Raw genomic sequence first — 22899 nt, forward strand, 5'->3', positions numbered from 1 at the left:
CATAATCACGAAAGATGACATGTCCCGAAATTGACCGCGACAAACTCGACCGAACTCGAAAGAAGAAATTATCCGAGACAGACCTGACCGAATTATGACCGTTCCCGACCTGAACCCGACTTGTTTGATTTAATGACCTGACACGACCTGACCGAACATGACCTGAAACCTGAGATGACCCGACCTGAACCCTATTCGAGTAACTGAATTGACAACTATGTGGTTTAAGAATTTTTTTAATGTAAAAGACTCGAAAATGTAAAACTCTAGAAGATTTAAAAAGAAAAAACTTGAATTTACGAGTTTATAATAACTTATCGTGCATCGAAAATCTGTTAGGACTCTAAATATTATTATATAGATAGGGTTATTATTCTTAGTCTGGTCCTTCTATCTTATTTTCAATTTAGTTACAATCAGTTGGATTCAGGCTTCATTTGTTAGGATATAAAATGTTTTCCATCTTATTATTATTATTATTATTATTATTATTATTATTATTATTACTATTATTATTATTATTATTATTATTATTATTATTATTATTATTATTATTATTATTATTATTACTACTACTATTACTATTACTAGTAAAGATGAGTTTGATTGTTTATTTATATAAGAGTATATTAGTAATTTACGGTAAACATCAAATCCTCCTCTCTTCCCTTGTATAATAAAGATAATTAAAATTTGTGAAATTTGACTGCAGAAGAATGAAGTTCTCTGTAAAATTTTATTCGTTACTTCCATCTAGCATCTCTATCGACCTTTAGAATAGTATAAACATTAGATATATTTTCTTAAAAAGTATTAATTTTTTGATTGAGGTACTAAATAAAACCAATTAATGTTAATGGCTGACAATATAGTCACAAATTAATTCTTCACTGTTTTTATCAACTAAATTAGTCGATGTTTATATATTAGTTCGTTTAGTTTTTGATACAAAAAATTTAGATATATGTAGCTTAAAATTATAGTTGTTGTAACCACCTAGCAAGGGTTTTATATCTCTATTACATAAGGGAAGGGGGGAGCAACGGTGTCCTTTTTTGAACCGACTATTTTGCCCCCCTTTCCTTTCTAAATTACAAAATACTTGCTTGATTAGCTTCTACTTGATTAGCTTATATGAGGAAAATTAAAGTTTCCTCTTATTATAACTTTATAGAAATAAAATACCTGCTTGATTAGCTTCTACTTTCACTGATCAACAAATATGTTTTATGTTATTATCATTGACGACTACACATACATAGCTTTTTATGCACGCGATGCGTGCGATGACATTTTTAGGCCTAATTATTACTAAGTAATAAACAAAAAGAAAATGCAAGTTAGTATTTAAGTTCACCTCCATGTTGTAGAAATAAGATTCTTTGAACTACAATCAAATAGTATTTAAAAACACTTTAATAAATAAGTATAAATAATGAACAAATAACGGTATTTTATTTCTATAAATTGCTTTGCAAAAACCATTTCATGCGAAATCAGATTGTATATGAAAAATTTGAAATTTCATTTCACCTATAATTGAAAATCAAAGTGTTCAAATTTAGAAAAGGAGAAAAATTAAAAATGACCATTTCATGCAAAATCAGATTGTGTATGAAAAACTTAAATTTCCTTTCAAATATAATTGAAACTCAAAGTGTGAACATTTAGAAAAGGAAAAAAAATTAAAATGATGAAAATTCTTAAATATCTGTGAAATCAGAATTTAGAAGTTAGACAAGAAAAAAAAAACTAAAATTGTATTATACTTTTCGGTTACAATTTTGGGATCATAGAGAAATTACTGAAATCCATATAAAAATATTATAAATTACAAAAATGAACAAAACCAAAAAAAAAGAACATGACGATATTTGGTAAAGAACATCATACTGATTATAAAAGAACATGCGCATATAAGACTTGAGAAACAAAAAACTATTCAAAATCACAAAAATGAATGACAACATAAAAAGAACATGGAAGAATCTTATTCACAAAATAGAGCTGAACTTACATACTAACTTGCATTTTCGGTTTGTTTACTACTTAGTATTAGGCCTAAATATATCATCGCACGCATCGCGTGCACAAAAGACTAGTTTAACAATAATACAACCCTTTTTGAAACTCTCATTTAATTTGTTGGGAAATTCAATCTTTTATTCGATAAGTAATTCCTATTTTCTTAATAGAGAATATATATGATTAATAGGACAATAATGATTGGGCCTATAACTAAAATATATGAATTCTATGAGGTCACACATTGTAGCACAAGTTGGACAAAGCAATCCAAATCCATTTGGGATCAGGGTTGGACCGGTCCAAAAGGGAATCAGAGGAGAATTAGTTCTCCTAACTAGCATATGACTCTTCTATTATATATAAGATATAATATTTAGGGTTTAGGTGATCAATTCATTAATCAGTTTTTTTTCACAAAAGAGAGAGAAGTGAAATTAAAGTGTAAACTATTCCCTCTGAACCGACGCCTATACCATCAAAAGTAAGAGAATTTATACTCTTCTGTTCTAGCAAACGTTGGTGTTCAACTGGTGCTTGTGGACTGATTAGAAGAGCAACACTTGGGCTCTCGGATCTTCAAAGCTTGCATACAACAGGAAAATCACGCTACAAAAGCTTGATATTTAATTCCTATTGAATGATTCATGTGTGATTATGTTTGCGATCCTATGATAGATGTTAGGAAATTGTTTACTGAAATTCCGCTCTATGCATCTATATATTCCTACAATTCTTACATAGCAGCTTCAATATCCTAAAATTCGATGTGAATTGAGTCAATTCTACCATAAAAGTGATCATCTCCATTGAAACTCCTCAAAAATATAATTTCCATTGAAGCTACTCAAAAGCTTGAAAATTCAAATTACTAAGGTTCTGTGACAAATTTCAGTTCTAAATGTCAATTTTTTGCTCAATCCAACAATACTTTTAGCATCATAATCATTTTGATAGATTTGATTATTTATTTATTTAGATTATTAGGTTTTTGGCTGAAATAGCATGATCATTTGAATTTGAAATTGTGGTACCCTGCCTTGCTAGTATGTTGTTTCTTGTTTCTTCATTTTTTTGTTGTTAATGGTGGGATTTATCCTGTGGTTCATTATTGTATCTTGGATGATGTTACGACTCTCTTTAATCTATTCAAGTAATTTCTCAGGAAGGAATTGTAGTTTCAACAGGAAGTAACTTAATTCACTATTTCATGATCGATAAATCCGGCTTTTAGCTTCCTCATACATCATATATCTTTGGTGCTTGCTCCTTAGATATTTTTTATGATTTCGACGAATGTAGCCAAGATTGGATGTTCCATCCACATGTGCAACAATGAGCTCATTAATCATCATGTACTACTCTATCATGGAGTAGTTCTCCTCTATCAATCCATCTCTTATTATATCTTGTTGAGGTTATAGTAGTATAAATGATCTATTAACCTATGTCATATTCAACCCATTATGAGATGGAAGCTTTAGTACTCAACTACCCACCTAGCTAGTGCTTTTAAATTTTTTTATGGTAAAGTTTGAATTTATGCGGACCATTCCAATTTTCTTCTATGGTCACTATGAAGCCGTTGTCATTTTAGAACTCTATGCACAAACTTAGTGGCTAGAGATATAAGTGGTCAAATGGACAAATCAATTTTGAATCCCATTCGTCCTTAGCTATAAATATAATATGCTCAATATCGATAATAGTTGATTTGAAGTATATTATTTCCTCCGTCCAATTAGTGCTTGTTTATTTTTTGTACGATTTTCAAGATGTAAGTTTGATCTTTAATATCTTTAATTTCATATTGTTATCATGAAACTACACATTATGACGAATCTAACAAGATTACACATGAATATGTTTTTTTTATGTGAAAGTATTGGGTCAGACCGTCTGACCCAATACTTTACGTCGGACTGAAAACACAGTAGAAGCCATAAAGCAAACCAGCAACAACACCCCAGAGTCGAACCCAGAAAGCACGGAAACAATAACAAGAAGTGATATGGAGTCCAGAAAGCACGAAAACATGGAGTTCAGAGTCGCTCAACGGACCAAAGGGAGGGTTTGGAAGGGGATCCCAGAATCCTAACTTGGGGTCATATACCTCGGCGAATGGTGATTGTTCATCATTAGAAGGTAACCTCCGAAAGCGTAAATCTTACCATCCACTGGAGTTTAGGCTTTAAGCGAGGACGTAGGAGAGGATGAGGACTGATTTGCCACTTGGGATCTTGCTTGCTGAAAAACTTTGGTAACTATAAAAATGGCGGACGATCGGTTTTTGACGATTTCTGATGTTGTTCTTGGAGGCGACATGGTGGTGGACTGGTGGTGTTCTGAACATGAGTATGGAGTATCAGCTAAGAGGAATGAAGAAGAAGGAGAAAGTGAGAGAAAGCAGAGGTTAGTGTTTTGTTTTCTTTTCAGTTGGACTTTGTTTTCTTTCAGTTGGACTTTGTTTTCTTTCAGTTGGATTTTGTTTTCTTTCAGTTGGACTTTGTGTTTCTTTCAGTTGGACTTTGTTTTATTTCAGTTGGACTTTGTTTTTTTTCAGTTGGACTACCTGAAAAAGAATGAAGACTACCTGAAAAAAATGAAGACTACCTGAAAAAGAATAAAGACCAACTGAAATCCAAAGTAAGTCTAACTGAAGTACAAAAACCAACTGAAAAAAAAAGAAGACTAACTGAAAACAAAATGAAGACTACCTGAAAAAAAATGAAGACTACCTGAAAAAAATTAAGACTAACTGAAAAAAAATTGGAACCACCTGAAAGTCGTCCGACCAAAGATTATGGTCGGACGAGTCCGACACAATACCTTCTCTTTTTTTATATATACAAATGAAAATATTCGGTCTGAAATTTTAAAATTTGACCTACCAAAAAAATAAAGTGGCACTATATTACGAGACGGAGGGAGTATATCTTAAGAAAATCATTTGTATTTAAGTCTATAATTTAACTCGTTGGAACTTTTCTTCTGTTTTTTCTTATTCCCTTCTCTTTCTTCTTTGCTCTTTAAATCCTGAAAACAAGCTGAATAGATAAAAATGGAGGCAAAAACAAATATTAGTGGAAATGGTAGGCGATGGTCACTCGAAGGAATGACTGCTCTTGTCACGGGTGGTACCAAAGGAATTGGGTATGAATATAAACTCGTACTATTCTTTTTTTTCCTTCTAATAATTTATGCTCATTTGATTGCAATATATTGACGTAAATTCTTCTTAAATCTATTATGCTCATTATGAAATTCATACATGTATCATAATAAATACTTCTTGTCAATCTTTTAATGATATTTGACTGAATGGGTTGATCCTTACACCCTACTTAAATCATCCTTGTAAAATCTACTCGTAGACCTTTGTCTCTATAAGTCTGTTGAAACAGATAAAAAAGTTTCTTGGTGATCAAATTTTTTTGAAGAAGAGGTGATAGCTCAGTATTCCGAATATAAGGGCCCTGTTTAGTGATTAGAGTTTAAAGTTTAGAGGTTAGAGTTTAGAGTTTGTGGTTAGATGATTACTTTTTTGTTGAGAGGATTTGACTGCTGATTTAAATAATTGTTGTGTAAAGGTGTTTGGTAATACTTAGCTGATTGTCTAGAGTTTTATATTTTTTAGAACATGTAAAATGACATTTATGGACATATGTTTTTTTTTGAAAACAAATTTTAGTTTTGATTATATGAACAAAATAGTCATTTGTTTTTTCTCTCTCCAAAACTCTCATGAAAAAGCTCCTCTACCCAGCTTTTCCAAAAGAGAGTTTTGATCAGAGTTTTTAGTACAAAACTCTCTTTAATCCTCTCTCTCACCAAACACCCAAATTAGAGTTTTTACTGGTCAAAACTCTAAATTCTCCCCAAAACTCTAAACTCTCTCTAAAACTCCCTCCCCCAAACACCCCCAAGATCTTTTTCTTTTTTTAAGGTTGTTAAGTCCTCGTCCCAATTTTATGTTGGTGAGTGTTTTTCATCCTATAGAGGCACTACGCCTTTGGGCCAATTACATATAAGTAGGACTGCAAAGTCTTGTACCGAGTTTTTGAGTTGGTGTACTAAGTAGGCTAGCTAGTAACCTAGTAGACGTTGATCCTTAAGAGTTAGGCGAATGATGGTACCTAATAAAAAAAAGAAGTTTGTTTTCAAGTAATCGATCGTATTATATTTGCAGGCATGCTATCGTGGAGGAGCTTGCAGGATTAGGAGCAAGTGTACATACATGTTCCAGGAATGAAGCTGAACTTAATGCTTGCTTGCTAGATTGGAAAACAAAGGGTTTGCCTATAAGTGGCTCGATATGTGATGTTTCTTCTCGACCACAAAGAGAGAAACTTATGAAAACTATTAACTCTGTTTTTAATGGAAAATTAGACATACTTGTAAGTCCCCTATTATCTACTTGTTGCAATATATGTTATAATTCTTATTACTACCCCCTTTTCAAATTAATTTTTACATTTGCTTTTAGCAGATTGTAATCCCCTAGATATTGCTTTGATCATGAGTATTTATTTTTATTACATATGAACAATATAATAAACTAGTACTACAATGAAAGATAATCTTAGTTATGCATGTAATTTGAGTTAGAAAATATAAGATTATGTGAAATACAATTTTTTATTTTTATAATTGGAATTCAAAATCAGTTAAATATAGTTCGATCAAGTCTTTGCGATTACAAACTTTGTTTTTAATTATATCATCTAAAATTCTGGTTTCAAATTCTTTTTTCAGTCATACAAGATTTCATAAATTACAGAACGTGCATTGAATTAGATAGTTGATTTTTGTCAATTCAATTTCAAGACAAAAAAAATTGGTTAAGAGATAATAACAAAGTATAATATTCTTTTGTTTTTCAATTATTTGTTTGTCAATTCTTAAGATAGGTCTATGTATAAAAGTATAATAATTATGTTATATAGATTTTGTTTTGGCTATTTTGTTGTCAACTTATCACTAGTCGTGTTCACTTAAAAGTATAACATGGTAAAATAATTATTAATTTAAAATCTTGTTACGAAGTGAGGTCTTTTGACACGGAAAATCTATGTTTAGCAACTGTTTTTCCGTTGCTAAATACCCATCCCCTTGTAGTAGTGCATGTTGTATAAGAATAGAAGCTATGGCTTCCAAGTTTCTATCAACTAGGTGTGTGATACTGATACATATATCAGTTGAGCAATTCAAGTAAGCTAGCCAAGTTGTTGCCTAATTAATGCCCATCTCTCAATCCCTTTGCATTCGGATTTCAGGTGAATAATGTTGGTGGTTGTACGAGAAATGAAACTGCGGAAACTACATCGGAGTATTACTCTACTACAATGGCAACAAATTTTGACTCAGCATATCATCTATCACAACTTGCATATCCACTATTTAAAGCCTCAGGTAAAGGCAACATCGTCTTCATTTCGTCGATTGCAAGTATCATGGCATTTGATATTGGATCTGTTTATGGAGCAGCGAAAGGTACATATTCATCCAAATTTGGTAGCATTTCATTGTTATGGATCAAATATGCATGCTTTAAACCTTGCGAAAATGTATGGTAAGTTACGTTTTTTTTTCTATCATTTTACAGGAGCAATGAACCAACTAGCAAAGAATCTATCGTGTGAATGGGCAAAAGATAATATAAGAGTTAATTCTGTTGCTTGTGGATTTATTTGGACGTCTGCGACTGAGGTATTCACGTCATATTCTAACTTCGTAGCACAAATAAAAACAAAACTTAATTGAATCTTTTAGTATGAGTGTTATTTTAGAACAAATACACTCGATATTAAGGTAGTTGATCTCTTCACCTTCATCATATCGTGATAATTTTGTTTTAATAAGGAAAAGTAGTGATATCATTGGTCACAACTCACAAGCTAAGTTCACAACTATCACCAATCTACATTAGAAAATTTTAACTTTTAATCAACTTAAAATTAAAGGTATTTTCAGAGAATAGTCTTTGGGTGAGAATCCACAAGAGTTTTAATAAACTTTCTAGGATCCAAAACGATAATCTTTTATTGACCTTTTTGTCATAATAATCCATCCACCTCACTCCTTTTCTACCAAGCCCAACCACCCACAATAATTTATATTTATAGACAAAAAAATATCAAATGGTCAAAAAAATTGTGCCACCTTATTTCTTAGTACATTAGTAGGTTGTTAATCTAGGTTAAACACCGCTTTCAAATGCATCAATGATGTTGATATATCATTTGAGAAAATTTGTAAGAGATGTCCCAAAAAGAAAATGGGATCGGACAAACAAAAGAAATGGAGAGATTACTATGGGAAGGAAAATCTTATCTTAATTGTGATTAGAATATTCTAGCTAAAACACAAGTCATTCATTGATTTGACAACACTAATATACAATTTTTACACTTTTATTTTTTAACACTATTCACAAATTTTCTTTCACAAATTTTCTTTTGATTATTATTTGTGATTTATAATTAAGAGGAAATATAATCATGTAGGGTCTTATTTAATTCGTTTCGATATGTACTTTTGGAATATCAACTTTTTATATTTTTTACAAATACAAAATTAGAGATATAAAGACGCAAAGCAGTGCACTGACATACGTGAAAAGTGTAAGCGTAACTATTAAAAAGTAATGAACGTAGTATAAGATAAGTTTGTATCGTAATTGTCTTTACATGCAAGAGTTACATACTCCCTTCATCACTTCACTTGTCTTTAATTACTTGTTACATATATACCAAGTTAAACTTGGCCTAGTGGTAAGGAAAGAACCTTTTAATTTTAAGGTCGGGATTCGATCCTCAGTAAGGGTATTTTGAGAGAGGGTTTCCCTTTACCATCCCCTCACTCTCAAAGTGTCTGTTAGTAAACCCGTCTCGGGTTAACTTTTGAGAGGTTTCGGTCTGTCAGAATCCTTCATCTTACCATAAGATCCCTGTTGGGGGCCCTAAAAAAATTACTTGTTACATTGTTCTGTTCTTATGGACACAAGTATTAAATTAAAGAAAGGAAAAAAAGTTATAGTCGTGACCAAAATTTTTTGGGAAAATGACAAATTTTTGAGAGTTACATATAAGAAGATAAATAAAAATAAAGGGAAACTTTTGTACTTTTTGGTGTGCCATGATTAGTGATTACCAAATAAAGAAATATAACAAGTAAAAGGAGACATCTATTTATGAAAAATGGAGCAAGTAAAAAAAGACGGAGGGAGTAAATTTTCAACGTTAGCAACTAGGGATGAAAATTGGCGGGTGCGGAGAATGGTCCCTCCAAACCCGCACCACCTTCATAAAATTCCTGTCCCCACCCCCTCCTACCACCTATTGCGGTGGAAAATTTCACACTCGTCGTCCCACCCAACAGGTACGTATTTAAACCCATCCCCGCCTCAGCACCCACATGAGTCCTACGTCCGGTTCGTACCTTCTTCATACCCGCAACTATCCTTTCAACAATCACAAACGATCTGCCAGTACTACAATTGCAAAATAAAATTATTAATAATATAAGTATATAAATTAGATTTTAATAATAAATATTCTAATATATAATATTTTTTAGTAAAGAGTAGGGTATGAGATAAAGGAGAAATGGGGTTGCCGGGTGGGGATGGGGGCGGGGAAGGCGGGGATGGACAGGTTCCTTTAGAAGACCATATCCTTTTGAGCTTTGATACTCCCGAATTTAACTTCATTTAATGGAGTTAAGATGAGATAAACTGAAATATATATGTTGAAGTTAAGCTCAAAAGAACATGGCGTAAGTGTGTCAACACTATTATTCTATGTGTTGCAATTCACATGGAATTCAGGAATGATATATTTAGGGTGTGTTCTTTTCACCTGAATTCTCTTAAACTTATCTTAATTTGATTGGACCTATTTGAATTAGAGTTGTTCACGGACGGGACGACCCGCTAAGTCCGTCTAGCTCAGGTAGCCCGACCCGCTAAAGTTGCGGCCTTGGACAACAAATTTGAAAAGAATTTCTAAATGATTGGGCCAAGCTCAGCCCGCTAATATTAATGGAAAGATATGGACAACGGGACAACCTCAAATATACAGCGGGCAAGCCCGCCCGGCCCGTTTATCATAATATCTATTTTCTATAAAGTTTATTTTTTAATCTTACTAATTTATTGTTGATTTATCTTTTCGAATATATAGTTTATTTGTACTAATATAGCTTTGGGTGACACATAATTGTATTTATTCTTACCTTTACAACTTAATTATTTGTCGTCCTCTAACATTTTTGTTACGAAATTTTTTTAACTTTATCTTTATCGTCCTCACTCACAAATCACTCAAAAGAAGAAACTTTACAAATCACTCACACAATTGATAAAATGGTGTTATGAAAATCACGCAAATCACTCAAATAATCGGGAAACTTTATTAAAACGTAAAATTAACATAAAACTAAAACTAATAACCTAGAACGTCAATACATACAAAAACATTTACAAAAATTTACTTACAAATCACTATTCTCAAGAACCATTCACAATTAATGGTGGGTCATGATAAAAATAGAGGTGTATTTATAGTGAAATCAGAATTTAGAAGTTAGACAAGGAAAAAATTATTTACTTTTTTTATAGTGTTTAGAATTTAGAAATTAGCATTGTACTTATTCAAAAATCAACTAAAAAATCATAATATTAGAAATCATAAATAAATTCAATAAAATTTCTATTTTGTTCATAGAATTTAAAAAGTAAAAAAAAAAAGACAAAAATAATGGTGAGAGACTTAAGTGACAAAAACTAAACCAATCAAATTTTGCAACTAAAAACAATTATATTTCATTTGTCTAATGTTCAAATTTGACTCTTATGCTCAAAAAAATCGAGTTTCTGTTTCGAAAAAAATCCAAGCACGCATCGCGTGCAAAAAATTCTATTATTATTTAAGCAAACTGATGACTTTTGTTTTTTGGTTTTGGTAATCGGCAGCATCTTAGAAATCAGAAGGAGAATTTGGAGGTTGTCCAATCTCGAATTGCTTTAAGACGTGTAGGAGAACCCGAGGAAGTATCGTCTTTGGTTGCTTATCTTTGTCTACCTGTAGCTTCTTATATAACTGGACAAACTATAGCTGTTGATGGAGGTTTTACTGTTAATGCCTTCTTACCATTACCAATTATGCCTAACGATGTGGACCATGTGGTCAAGGAGTAAGTTCAAAATTTCTGTTGTTCATTTTGCATTCGCCCTAAATAACCGAAATGTTTGAGAATAGCTCTTCCTTTGGAGAAATGCAATTTCTCATCGATCATGAACTTTAACTATTATATGGTTGTATACTTGTATGTTCTTTGGATTTCTTTGCTTAGAGACATTTCTATTACCATGTAGCACCTACTCCCTCAGTCTCTTATTAGTTTACCCTTTTCTTTGGGGCACATTTGCCGAGATACTAATTTGAACCTTAATATCTCTAATTTTCGATAAGCAAAAATTACAAAAAGTTGATATTTGGATAATACACATTAAGACGAATCCAACAAGATCTCACATGACTATATTTTTCCTTGAATACAAATTACAAGAGATAGTCAAAGTCATGTATGTGAATAGTGTCAAAAGTCAAAATGGGTAAACTAATAAAAGACGGAGGGAGTATATACTATATGTCAACAGAGTCTTGTGTTTAATGGTAGAGTATAAAATTATTCTTGGGACTCCAATCATCAGCTTAAACTTTTGTTTGAGTTGGTCATTTGACATTTTAGATTAAGAATCACTAATTTGTGGCAATAACAATAATCAACGGATATTCAAATTCAGCAACAAATGCACCAAATGTAGAAACCAACTTGGCAACAATATTTCGATGGATGCTATGTGGCAACGAAAATGTTCAGATTTTGTAGTTAAAATCATATGGAAACAAGCATTTTAGCAACAACTATTTTTTGTTTCCAATTTGTTGCTAACGTGAGTAAGCAACTAATTTCTCATGAATAGCAACAACTTTTTTAACTATTGCTAAATTGATTTACTTTTGTAGTGATATATAGGGGTGAGCACAACTGGGTACCCGGTAGAATTTCATAGACCCGGACACAGACCCGGACCCAGTGGGTATTAAAAATCTGGAATTGGAATTGGTCAAATCGGGTCCTAAATTTTTGGACCCAGACCCGGAACCGGTGGGTACCAGGTCCAGAACTGGGTACCCAGTTGTAAGTTTAACAACATACTAAGATGGGCCAATTGAGCTATAATTTTTTTTTAAAATTAAATGGGCCTAAAGGCCTACTAACTACTAACTTTTTACTTAATAACTATTATCCTATTACCAATTCTATATGAGTATATGAAAAAAACCAATCATAAGTACCGGGTACCCGGACCTAGACCCGCTCCAACCGGGTACACAGACCTAGACCCGCTCCAACCGGGTAATCAGAGCTGGAACCAGTCAAACCAGGTACCCACCAGGTACCGGGTCCGATAAAATTCTACCCAAAATTGGAACCGGATGCAACTGGGTCCATTTTTTTGGACACGGACCCGGGCCCAGCTGGACGGGGATCGGATCCGGACCCGACGGGTCCACACTGGGTCCATGTCTGGATCTGGGTACCCAGAATTTCTCCTCACCCCTAGTGATATATGTATAGGAATGTATGTGCGCGCGCACACGCGCGCACGCACACGCACGCACACACGCGCACGCACGCACACACGCACACGCATACACACGGACACATACATGATCACATGGATAACGCTCCTTACATGAGAAATGAGAATGAATCTCAACCACACGATTGAATTAGAGTTACAACAGTTGCTCATAAGAGTTATACCCCTCAAAAAAAAAAACTTGAGTCTATTTTTTTTTTTTTGATTTTTTTTTGCTTCTAATATTCTCTTTTTGCATCGCTTTACATATCCAACTTTGAAAATTTTCGTATATAAGATATTGGATATTCGATAATATAGAATCGAATACATATATTCGATATAAGCAGATCGAACATTATATATATATATATATATATATATATATATATAGGGGTGGGATCTTGTGAAAACATCCCTAAAGCTGAAAACTGAAAACAGAAGATTTGGGCCATTGAACCTGGATCCGATGGTTATGATCAAATTCATAAGATTTGGGCCAATTACATCATCTCCTCCAGCAGCCCCATTCTCTCTCTTCAAACCACGATAGAAACAGAGAAACCCCAACTACTTCAACAATTTCCATTCTTTCTCTGATCTTCTAACTACGAATTCATCAGACAGCAATTCAACAATGGAGAATATCCATTTCTCTTTCCTCTCATCATTTATCTCGTTACGGTGAAGTTCTAACAGATGCAAAAATGGAGAAACAAGAAGAGAGAGAATAAAATCAGCAAAATTGGAGGAAAGAAGTCGATAACAACATCAAACGTCTCTAATCTCTTGTTTTCAGCGTCGATTTTGCTTAGATAAACACGATTTCACTTCCACTCAACTCCTCAACCTTTCTTCATCCTATTCGCCGCGACGCCATGTCCAAGTTGCTGCAGCTCGCCGCTTATAGAGTTCGGTGCGAGGATAACTCCGTACCCTTCCTTCAGATATTTACTGTTATTCTCTCTCTTTATTGATCACTTTTCTATTATTTGTACTTTCTTTTGAATGATGAAACTTGAAACAATATGTTGTTGTCTGATAATTTCAAGGAGACTTCATATTATAGCACTGATGTTGATTGTTGATTGTTGATTAGAAGACCTTTCTGGTTTTAATTCTAGCTCAGTTTTGTTGATGATGATGATTGATTCTATTTAAGAGATTGATTAGGTTATGGAGCTGCAATTTGAACTAATTATTTGTTGCATTTTTCTGAATGTTGAGAGAGAGAAAGGAAGGAGATGAAGGTTGAAGAAGGAGGTGAGGAAAATATCTAAGGTGTATAGTTACTCTAATATTAGTAAAAGTTACTATTATAATACTAAAAATTACCCTAAAAGTGGTAAAAGTTACTATTATAATATATAAAGTTGCCCTTGGCTTATATAAAATCATCCTTAATATAATATAGTTACCCCACAACTGGTAAAAATTGCCCTTAAAATATATAAAGTTGTCCTTGAAATATATGAAGTTATCCTAAAACTGGTAAAAGTTACCCTTAAAATATATAAAGTTGCCCTAAAAGTGGTAAAAGTTACCCTGTTTTCAGTTTTCAGATTAAAAGTTGTTTTCAGCGGATCCCACCCCTATATATATATATATATATATATATATATATATATATATATATAACTTTGAAATTTTCGTATATAAAATATTGGATATTCGATATTATAGAGTCGGGTACATATATTCGATATAAGCAGAGCGGACATTAGATATCCGCTTCGAGCGAATCAAATATTCAACCCATGCTCACCCTTATCGGGCTAATATTATCCTAAGATCAATGATACTAATAATCACGTCCTATTCTATTTTTTGTTGTTGTATAAGTCGAATCTCTCACATAAAAATGATAATGATCGTGTTTAAAATGGGTGTAATTAGGTCTAAACCTAAAACTTTTAGAAACTGAATTAGGTCTGAAATGGGCCTAATAAGACCCAAGCCTAAATTTTTTAAACACAAAATCCAACCTTGATCCATTGGGACTGAAAATCGACGACCTAAACCCTTATAAATGGGGCATGTCCGACAAAATCAAGGTTGGATCTTAGAGCACCGCTATTCTTACTCTTATATAAACACTAAATTGCGATTATTTTGGGTCGAAGAAAATTAATCTTAAACTCATAGGGGAATATCTCCATAGAAAACTTTCTATCATGGAGTTTTGTAAATAATATTTTCACTCATGTCAAAATCAACCATATATAAATCCATAGTGAGAAAGAAGAGGTAGCCAATTTGATAGTGGTCTATGGACCTAGCTCAACTGTTTTCAGTATTTGTATGGTGGAGACGTAGAGTTTATTTGATTATGGACCATTTCACATTTTATACCTAAGGCATCATCCATATACATATAAATTAGGAATTAGGATTGATCAAGTGGTGAGCTTTCTCGTCCTTCTCTTTCCTAGCAAAATTTAGGATTAAGGGTATCTGCCTATCTGGCTCGTAATGAACATCTGGATGAAAGCCCTATGCAAAAGTAGTCCAGAAAAACTCTTCTATTAATTTTTTTTTTTTTAATCCCTTTATGTAAAATCCATGAAGGCTACGTTGTCAATTGTCATTCATGTCAATTTAGAATTCAATGCACAAACGTTGTGGCTGGATGTGGAGACACGTTGCGGATACAATCTATATGTGGACAAATCAACATGTGAACTCTACCAGTTTCTATAAATTTGCTTCATATATGTAATGATAATCATCATTTAGGCTCCGTTTTGTAGAAGTAAAATATTTTTAGTGTAAAATGATTTTTACGGAAAATAATTTATAATGAAAAATACAATTCTAAAATTAGTTTTTCATTATTTAGTTCCATGTAAGAAAAATAATGAAAATGAAACATATGAAAGGGAAAGTAAGGAGACAGTGAGAGAAGTGTGTAAGAGATATAAAGAAAACAATTTTTTCCATAATTGGAAGTCTAGTTTTACTCCAAGGGAAAATGATTTTAGATTCCTTTGTCAATCAAATAATGTAAAACTGAAAATAAAAAAAAAATTTTTTTACAGAAAAACGTTTTACGCCCTACCAAACGGAGCCTTATATTCTAAGAAAAGCATTATTATAAGAGTCTATTAATTCAATAACATCATCGGATTTTTTTTCATATTAAATCTTATTCCCTTCTCTTTCTTCTTTGCTATTTAAATCCTGAAAACAAGCTGAATATATTAAAATGGAGGCAAAAACAAGTGTTGGAGGAAATGGTAGGCGATGGTCACTCCAAGGAATGAATGCTCTTGTCACGGGTGGTACCAAGGCCCAAGGGCATTGGGTATTAATATAAATTCGTACTAATTTTATGTTTTCTAATCATTTTATGTTTAATATTTGTAATCTAAGGATAATCAAGTTAAAGCAACTTGAAAAAGATGGTAGCTCCTGGAGCACCAACTTGAATTACAGACCTTGTCGAGATTTAAATCCTCATCCCAACATTACGCTCGAAATTTCTTTCATCTTCCAGTGGCAGTGGGCATTTAGACATATTGTCTTTTGAATTGTAAAGTCTTGTATTCCACTTTTAGCTGTTGTTTATCTTATACTAGTAGTTTAGAAGAGGTTGAATTATCTAACCTAATCAAAAAACAAACAAAAAACATTTGTTTTGAAAGAAAATGAGTTTATATTTGCAGGCATGCTATTGTGGAGGAGCTTGCAGGATTAGGAGCAAGTGTACATACATGTGCTAGGAATGAAGCTGAACTTAATGCTTGCTTGCTAGATTGGAAAACAAAGGGTTTGCCTATAAGTGGCTCGATATGTGATATTTCTTCTCGACCACAAAGAGAGAAGCTTATGGAAACTATCAACTCTATCTTTAATGGAAAATTAAACATACTCGTAAGTCGCCCATTATCTACTTCTTGCAATTTTTGGTATAATACTTATTACAGTTAAACCTCAACACTTCCCCTCACATGTGAGTTTCATTAGAATAATCTAATTGAAAAGATAATTAGAAATAATTTTCTTAAGGACTGGACATCCTATTAAGATAAATTCTTACCCAGTTGCTTGATTAGAGGCCCAGTTTAGAAGAGATCCATAACCCGGGATCTGATATCATGTTAATTTTCAGATTATATGAAATGAGTCTCGGTAATTCAATAAGGAGGAGGAGAGTTTAGCCCACTTATAAGTTATAAGCTAAAGGAGGTAGTGGTGGTGTTACCTATATTATAATATTCTGTTAAGATATATACTAATTTAATCTGCTCGCAATGATTTTCCACATTAATTGTACCATTTCATTTTTGGGAAAAGTTTTCTTTTCACATACGCTTTGTTTCATACTTTCGACATACCTTTGGGCTTTGTACAACTATGCAAGTCATTTTCTTTGGATACAACTACTACTTCTGTTTTTATTTAGTTGCAACAATTTCTACTTTTAGGTGTTTTTTTATTAGTTGCAACATTTTCCTTTTTAGGAAAGCTTTTGGGAATATTTGATTATATTACCCTTACTTCGATCACCTACTCTTTCCCCATTTAATTATAGTACTAGTAGCAAGGGAAAGTGAGTCAATTATACTCTCTTTTCTCATTTCTTAAAGTTTGTGCAAAAAGGTGAATGTTGCAATTAAATAAAAACAGAGGTAGTATTAAATAACGGGATAGTATAAAAATAAGAGGGTATGGATTTCAAGATTCCTATTTCCTACCAACTAGGTATGTGATACATTGGTGATTGGTTAAACAATTCAAGTAAGCTAGTCAAGCTGTTGGTTAATTAGGTCAGCCCTATGAAATTTCCTAGATAATTATGAACACATTATTCCTTAGGTTTTTCGGTTTTCAGGTGAATAATGCTGGTAGTTGTACAAGAAACGAAACTGTGGAAACTACAGCGGAGTATTACTCTATTACAATGGCAACCAACTTTGAGTCAGCTTATCATCTATCACAACTTGCATATCCATTCTTCAAGGCCTCAGGGCAAGGCAACATCGTCTTCATTTCGTCGATTGCAAGTATGGTAGCATTTGATATTGGATCTGTTTATGGAGCAGCAAAAGGTACATTTAAACATTGTTACACATCATTTTTAAGGATCACATATGCTTATAAATTTTTGTAAATGTTTGATAAGCTACAATCTTTCATGATTTTTTTTCCAGGAGCAATGAACCAACTGGCGAAGAATTTGGCATGTGAATGGGCAAAAGATAACATTAGAGTTAATTCTGTTGCTTGTGGAGTCATTTGGACTTCTATGACTGAGGTACTCATGTCATCCTCTAATTAATTCATAAGACTACTGAGTTTCCACCTTAAAACCATATGATAATAAAAAGGGAGTAACCCCTTTGTATTATACAGTGAACTCGTCTCTATTCTTTTATCAATATGGAACATTATTTATGTGTTGTGCGCTATAAATCATAACTTCAATATTTAGGCTAGAGCCAATTAATTAGACAATTCATTTCTTCAACTTTGTCCTATCTCTAGATTTTTTGTTCTATCCAATAACGAAAAATTGACACCAATTTTGCTCAAACTATAACCATTCTGCTTTAATGAAAACCAGCCTACACTTAACTTGAAATAGGAGCATCTTTATCCATTTATTATAATCAGATTCTCGATTCTTTGATGTGGTTGTTGTATTGTTTCTTGTTCGCTCTGGTGGTGATATTGTTGAGGGGTCTTTGTTGTGTCTGGAGCATTTCGAATTAGCGTTTTTTGTATTTGTCTTTCAAGCCGTTGTAGTCTTGGCACTTCAATATATGCCTTTATCTTTATTATGAGTTCTAATGAAATGAAAGTATAATAGGTTTAAGATACTAGGATATTAGTTACCTAATCTAAAACACTACTTGTTCACTTAACATACTTGAACCCTCAACTCTATCATAACTCTAATAGTCAGCAACTAAAGAGTGCTCAACTTACCGATTATTAATATACTTATGAAGCTCTTTAACCAATTGTTAATTGAAGATGAGATACTCTATCATAATTTGCTTGTTTTTTTGGTAATTGGCAGGGTATGAGAACCCAGAAGGAGTATCTGAAGGGTTTCGAATCTCGAATCGCTCTAGGACGTTTGGGGGAACCAGAGGAAGTATCATCCTTGGTTGCTTATCTTTGTCTACCTGCAGCTTCATATATAACTGGACAAACTATAACTGTTGATGGAGGTTTCACTATTAATGCCTTCGTTCCAATTGTGCTAAATTAAATGATGTGGTCAAGGAAGGTTAAAATCTCTGTTATTCATTTTTTTTCTTGATTTGGAGAAATGCAAATTCTCATGATTAATGAACTTTATTGGATATAGTATTCTACTGATGATGTAATAAAACAGAAACTTGAGAAGTTTGTTATAGTTTCTGTTATTCTGTTTCATAAATGCCATGCTGGCATAATTAGTTAGAGTTAGTTGTTCTTCTTGTATATAAAGCTACTCTAACTTTGTAAATGAGTTTAATGGAAATCTGAGCATATTTCCTCTAAACACTTTCTCTCTCTAAACTCTCTCAGTTTATCTGTGATCAAATCTCTTTAGCTTGAAACTCTTTCATGGTATCAGAGCCTGCTGTGATGATTCGATCATTTCTAGAGTAAATTCAAGCAATTTTCCGGTAATAATCTTCTGAACCTCTAAAATTTTCATCCGAATTTCATCTGATTCTCTTCTGAAATTGTTGATTGAATGTTGATGATCTGAAACTCTTCTGAAATCCTTTGAAATTTCTCTGAAATCTTGTTAACCTGAAATTCTTTCTTCCTTAATTCTGTCTGAAATCATACAATCTTGTTCTGATAATTCATTTGTTGTCTGAAATTGATCTGTTATCTGAAATTTCTGTGTTAATATTATTGATTCTGAAGCAAAAATTATCCGAAACCTAATTGATCTCTTCATTTCAGATTTTGCACATCAACTGTTTGATATTGTGGAATCTGAAACCACAAATTTCTATTTCATACCTTCAAACATGCCTAAATCTGAATCTCAGACCTTACCTCCAAATCAAAATCCTACTAGCATCTATTACATCCATCCTTCTGATGCTAACTCTTGTCAACCAGTATCTGTAAAATTTAATGGCGAAGGCTTTTCTAATTGGAAAAGAGCTATGATTCTCACACTCTCTGCCAAAAATAAACTCGGTTTTGTCACTGGTGAAATACCTAAACCAGTTTCTACTTCTTCTGACCTAAAAGCCTGGGAAAGATGTAATGACCTAGTATGCTCTTGGCTGATTTTTAATCTTGAGGATACCATAGCCAAAAGTGTTCTATTCCTAGTTGATGCTTCAGAAATTTGGAAAAAAATTGGAGGAACGCTTTGGTTATGCCTCTATGACTCAGGTTTATACCTTGGAACAAAAGTTGAGTGAAATAACTCAAGGATCACAGAATATAGCTGAGTTCTTTACTCACATAAAGACAATCTGGGATGCCTCAAATGATGCTCATCCTCTCCCAACCTGTACATGTAATAAGTGTACATGCAACCTTAGTAAGAAGATTGTTGACAGACAACAAGAGCAGAGGTTAATCCAGTTCATGATGAAATTAAATGAATCATATTCTGCTGTAAGGGGTAGTGTGCTGATGTTACAACCTTTACCTAAAATCACTCAAGCCTACAGGCTCTTTTCTCAAGAAGAAAGGCACAAACAGATTGCTACTACAGTTAATCCAACTGAGAATCTTGCTTTTCTTACTGATAATCAGAGGTATGGAAACAATAGATATAAACCTCCTGGCCATTTTCAGAGGCACAATCAAGGATCATTTCCACAGATATCTTTTACATCCAATACCAATACTGGACAGTTCTCTGGCAATAAAAGACCTGGTGCACATTATTTTTGTTCTCATTGCAAAGTACCTGGTCACAATACTGAGAGGTGCTTCAAGCTCCATGGGTATCCACCTGGTTTTACAGGTTTTAAAGACAAGAAAGCTGCTACTGCCATTGTGAATCAATCTCCTATTGATACTGATGAACCCTCTGAGTCCAAGAATCTCACTGTAGGACAATACAATCAGCTTATGAAAATGCTTAATGCTCACAAATCTACCTTTCATCATTCTGGTACTCAGTTTGCTGAAGCTGAATCTACTTCACATGCCATGTTAGCAGGTACATTCTGTCTTTTATCTGCTTCTAGCACTCAATGGCTACTGGATAGTGGGGCTACTGATCATATTTGTTCTCAGTTGAGTTGGTTTTCTAACTATGAAAGCATTACTGGCCCTCACAATTATATCACTATCCCAGATGGTAGTAAGGTTCATGTTGCTCATATTGGTACTGTTATCTTAAGTAGCAACATTACTCTTCATAGAGTTTTACATGTTCCAGATTTCAAATTTAATTTGATTTCTGTAAACAAGCTATGCACTGATCTTAGTTGTGAAGTCTCTTTTTCTCACAACAAATGTTTCCTTGAGGATCCCTTACAGAACAGGTAGCCAATTCTTCTTGGTAACTTGATAAATGGCTTGTATCATGTTGAAGCCAAGTCACACAGTGCAGTCCCTGGTTTACCTGCTGCTCATACATCTTCTCATGACATTTCTGCTTCAACTGCTGCTTCTTCTTCTGGTGATTTCAATAAGGCCAGATTATGGCATCTGCGCTTAGGTCATCTACCTTTCTCTCAAATAAAACTGTTGTTCCCTGATTGCTCTGTGAAAGCATGTGTTGAAGGAAGTATCTGTCAGGTTTGCCCTATGTCAAAGCAGCCTAGACTTCCTTTTCCCATTAGCAGTACACACACTACTTCTCCTTTTCAATTGGTGCATCTTGATGTGTGGGGCCCTTACAAGGTTCAAACTTACACTGGTTGTACTCAGTTCTTAACCATTGTAGATGATTTTTCCAGATTTACATGGATTCATTTTCTGAAACATAAGTTTGATGCTGTTGATGTTATGATTAATTTTGCAAAATATGTTGAAACACAGTTTTCTTCTAAGATTCTTTGCATTAGATCTGATAATGCTAAAGAACTATGTGAAGGTGCTATGAAGTCTTTTTACCTGAGCCATGGTATTTTGCATCAGACAAGTTGCAGTGATACTCCTCAGCAAAATGGGATTGCTGAGAGAAAGCATAGACATATCTTAGCTACAGCAAGAACTCTTTACTTGCAATCTAAAATTCCTGACAAATTTTGGGGTGATTGTGTGCTCTGTGCTGTGTATTTGATCAATAGAATGCCTCTCAAACCTCTTCACCACCAAACACCTTATGCTACTCTTCACAACACCCCAGCATCTTTAGATCATCTCAGATGCTTTGGTTGTTTGTGTTATGTCTCCACATCCAAGGTCCACAGAACTAAATTTGATCCCAGGGCCACTCCTTGTGTTTTTATTGGATATTCCAATTCCCAAAAAGGTTACAAAGTACTTGATCTCACCACTCATAGAGTATTTGTCTCTAGGGACATTACCTTTCATGAAAATTTCTATCCATTTCATTTTTCTACACCACATAATTTGCCTTCTGCTATCTACCTTCCTTCCTCCACTTCTACACCTCTTTTTGAAGATGATATTTTTCCTTCTTCACATATTTCACCACCTTCTTCACCTTCTTCACCTTCAACATCTCCCTCTCCTTTGACCCCTGCCTCAACATCTTCTCCTTCTTCTCTCTTTGATCTTTCTCAATCAATTCCCTCTGCTCCTACCAGGCCCACCAGACACACTAAACCACCTTCCTATCTTGCTGATTATCTTTGTAATACTTCTTCTGCCACAGTTTCTCCCCTCTCTTCCCACTGGTGCAATCTAGTCACTTTTGATGCTTTTCCCACCTCTCACAAAGCTTTTCTTAGTAACTCTTGTGATATCACAGAACCTACTTCCTATGCTGAAGCTTCCACTCACCCTCTTTGGGTTGAAGCCATCTAAATCTTCTTCCGAGGCCGAATACAGGGCTATGGCCTCTGCTGCAGCTGAGGTAACCTGGCTAGTCAGATTGCTTGAAGAACTTGGTGTTGCCAATCTCACTCCAGTTACCTTGCATTGTGATAATCACTCAGCCATTCACATTGCCAAGAATCCAGTTTTTCACGAGAGAACCAAGCACATTGACATAGATTGTCACTTCACAAGGGACAAGGTTCTTGAAGGTCTGATCCAATTAACTTATTTACCTACTCAGTCTCAATTGGTTGATTTATTTACTAAGGTCTTACCTTCTCCTCAATTGAAGC

The 22899-nt window shown here is 33.7% G+C and overlaps 1 protein-coding gene across 1 annotated transcript; it reads left to right on the plus strand.

The window, feature by feature from the left end:
- Window positions 1-4963: 4963 nt before the first annotated feature.
- Window positions 4964-19172, plus strand: LOC104891675 (uncharacterized). Its single transcript, XM_057393761.1, has 9 exons — window positions 4964-5178; window positions 6215-6422; window positions 7302-7518; window positions 7631-7734; window positions 11000-11222; window positions 16329-16549; window positions 17511-17727; window positions 17830-17933; window positions 18702-19172. Exons 1-9 carry the CDS (start codon window positions 5087-5089, stop codon window positions 18894-18896), a joined length of 1581 nt encoding a protein of 526 aa, XP_057249744.1. The 5' UTR covers window positions 4964-5086; the 3' UTR covers window positions 18897-19172.
- The last annotated feature ends 3727 nt before the right edge of the window (window positions 19173-22899 follow it).

This window comes from Beta vulgaris, chromosome 4 (genome assembly GCF_026745355.1).
Source record: "Beta vulgaris subsp. vulgaris cultivar EL10 chromosome 4, EL10.2, whole genome shotgun sequence".
Taxonomy (NCBI): domain Eukaryota; kingdom Viridiplantae; phylum Streptophyta; class Magnoliopsida; order Caryophyllales; family Amaranthaceae; genus Beta; species Beta vulgaris.

Bases quoted from the DNA above. Each gene is read 5' to 3' on its own strand.
- LOC104891675 (XM_057393761.1), top strand. From the start codon at position 5,087: ATGGAGGCAAAAACAAATATTAGTGGAAATGGTAGGCGATGGTCACTC. The intron at 7,519-7,630 runs GTACATATTCAT...ATCATTTTACAG, and splicing joins TGTTTATGGAGCAGCGAAAG to GAGCAATGAACCAACTAGCA. The intron at 11,223-16,328 runs AAGTTCAAAATT...AAAGAAAATGAG, and splicing joins GGACCATGTGGTCAAGGAGT to TTTATATTTGCAGGCATGCT.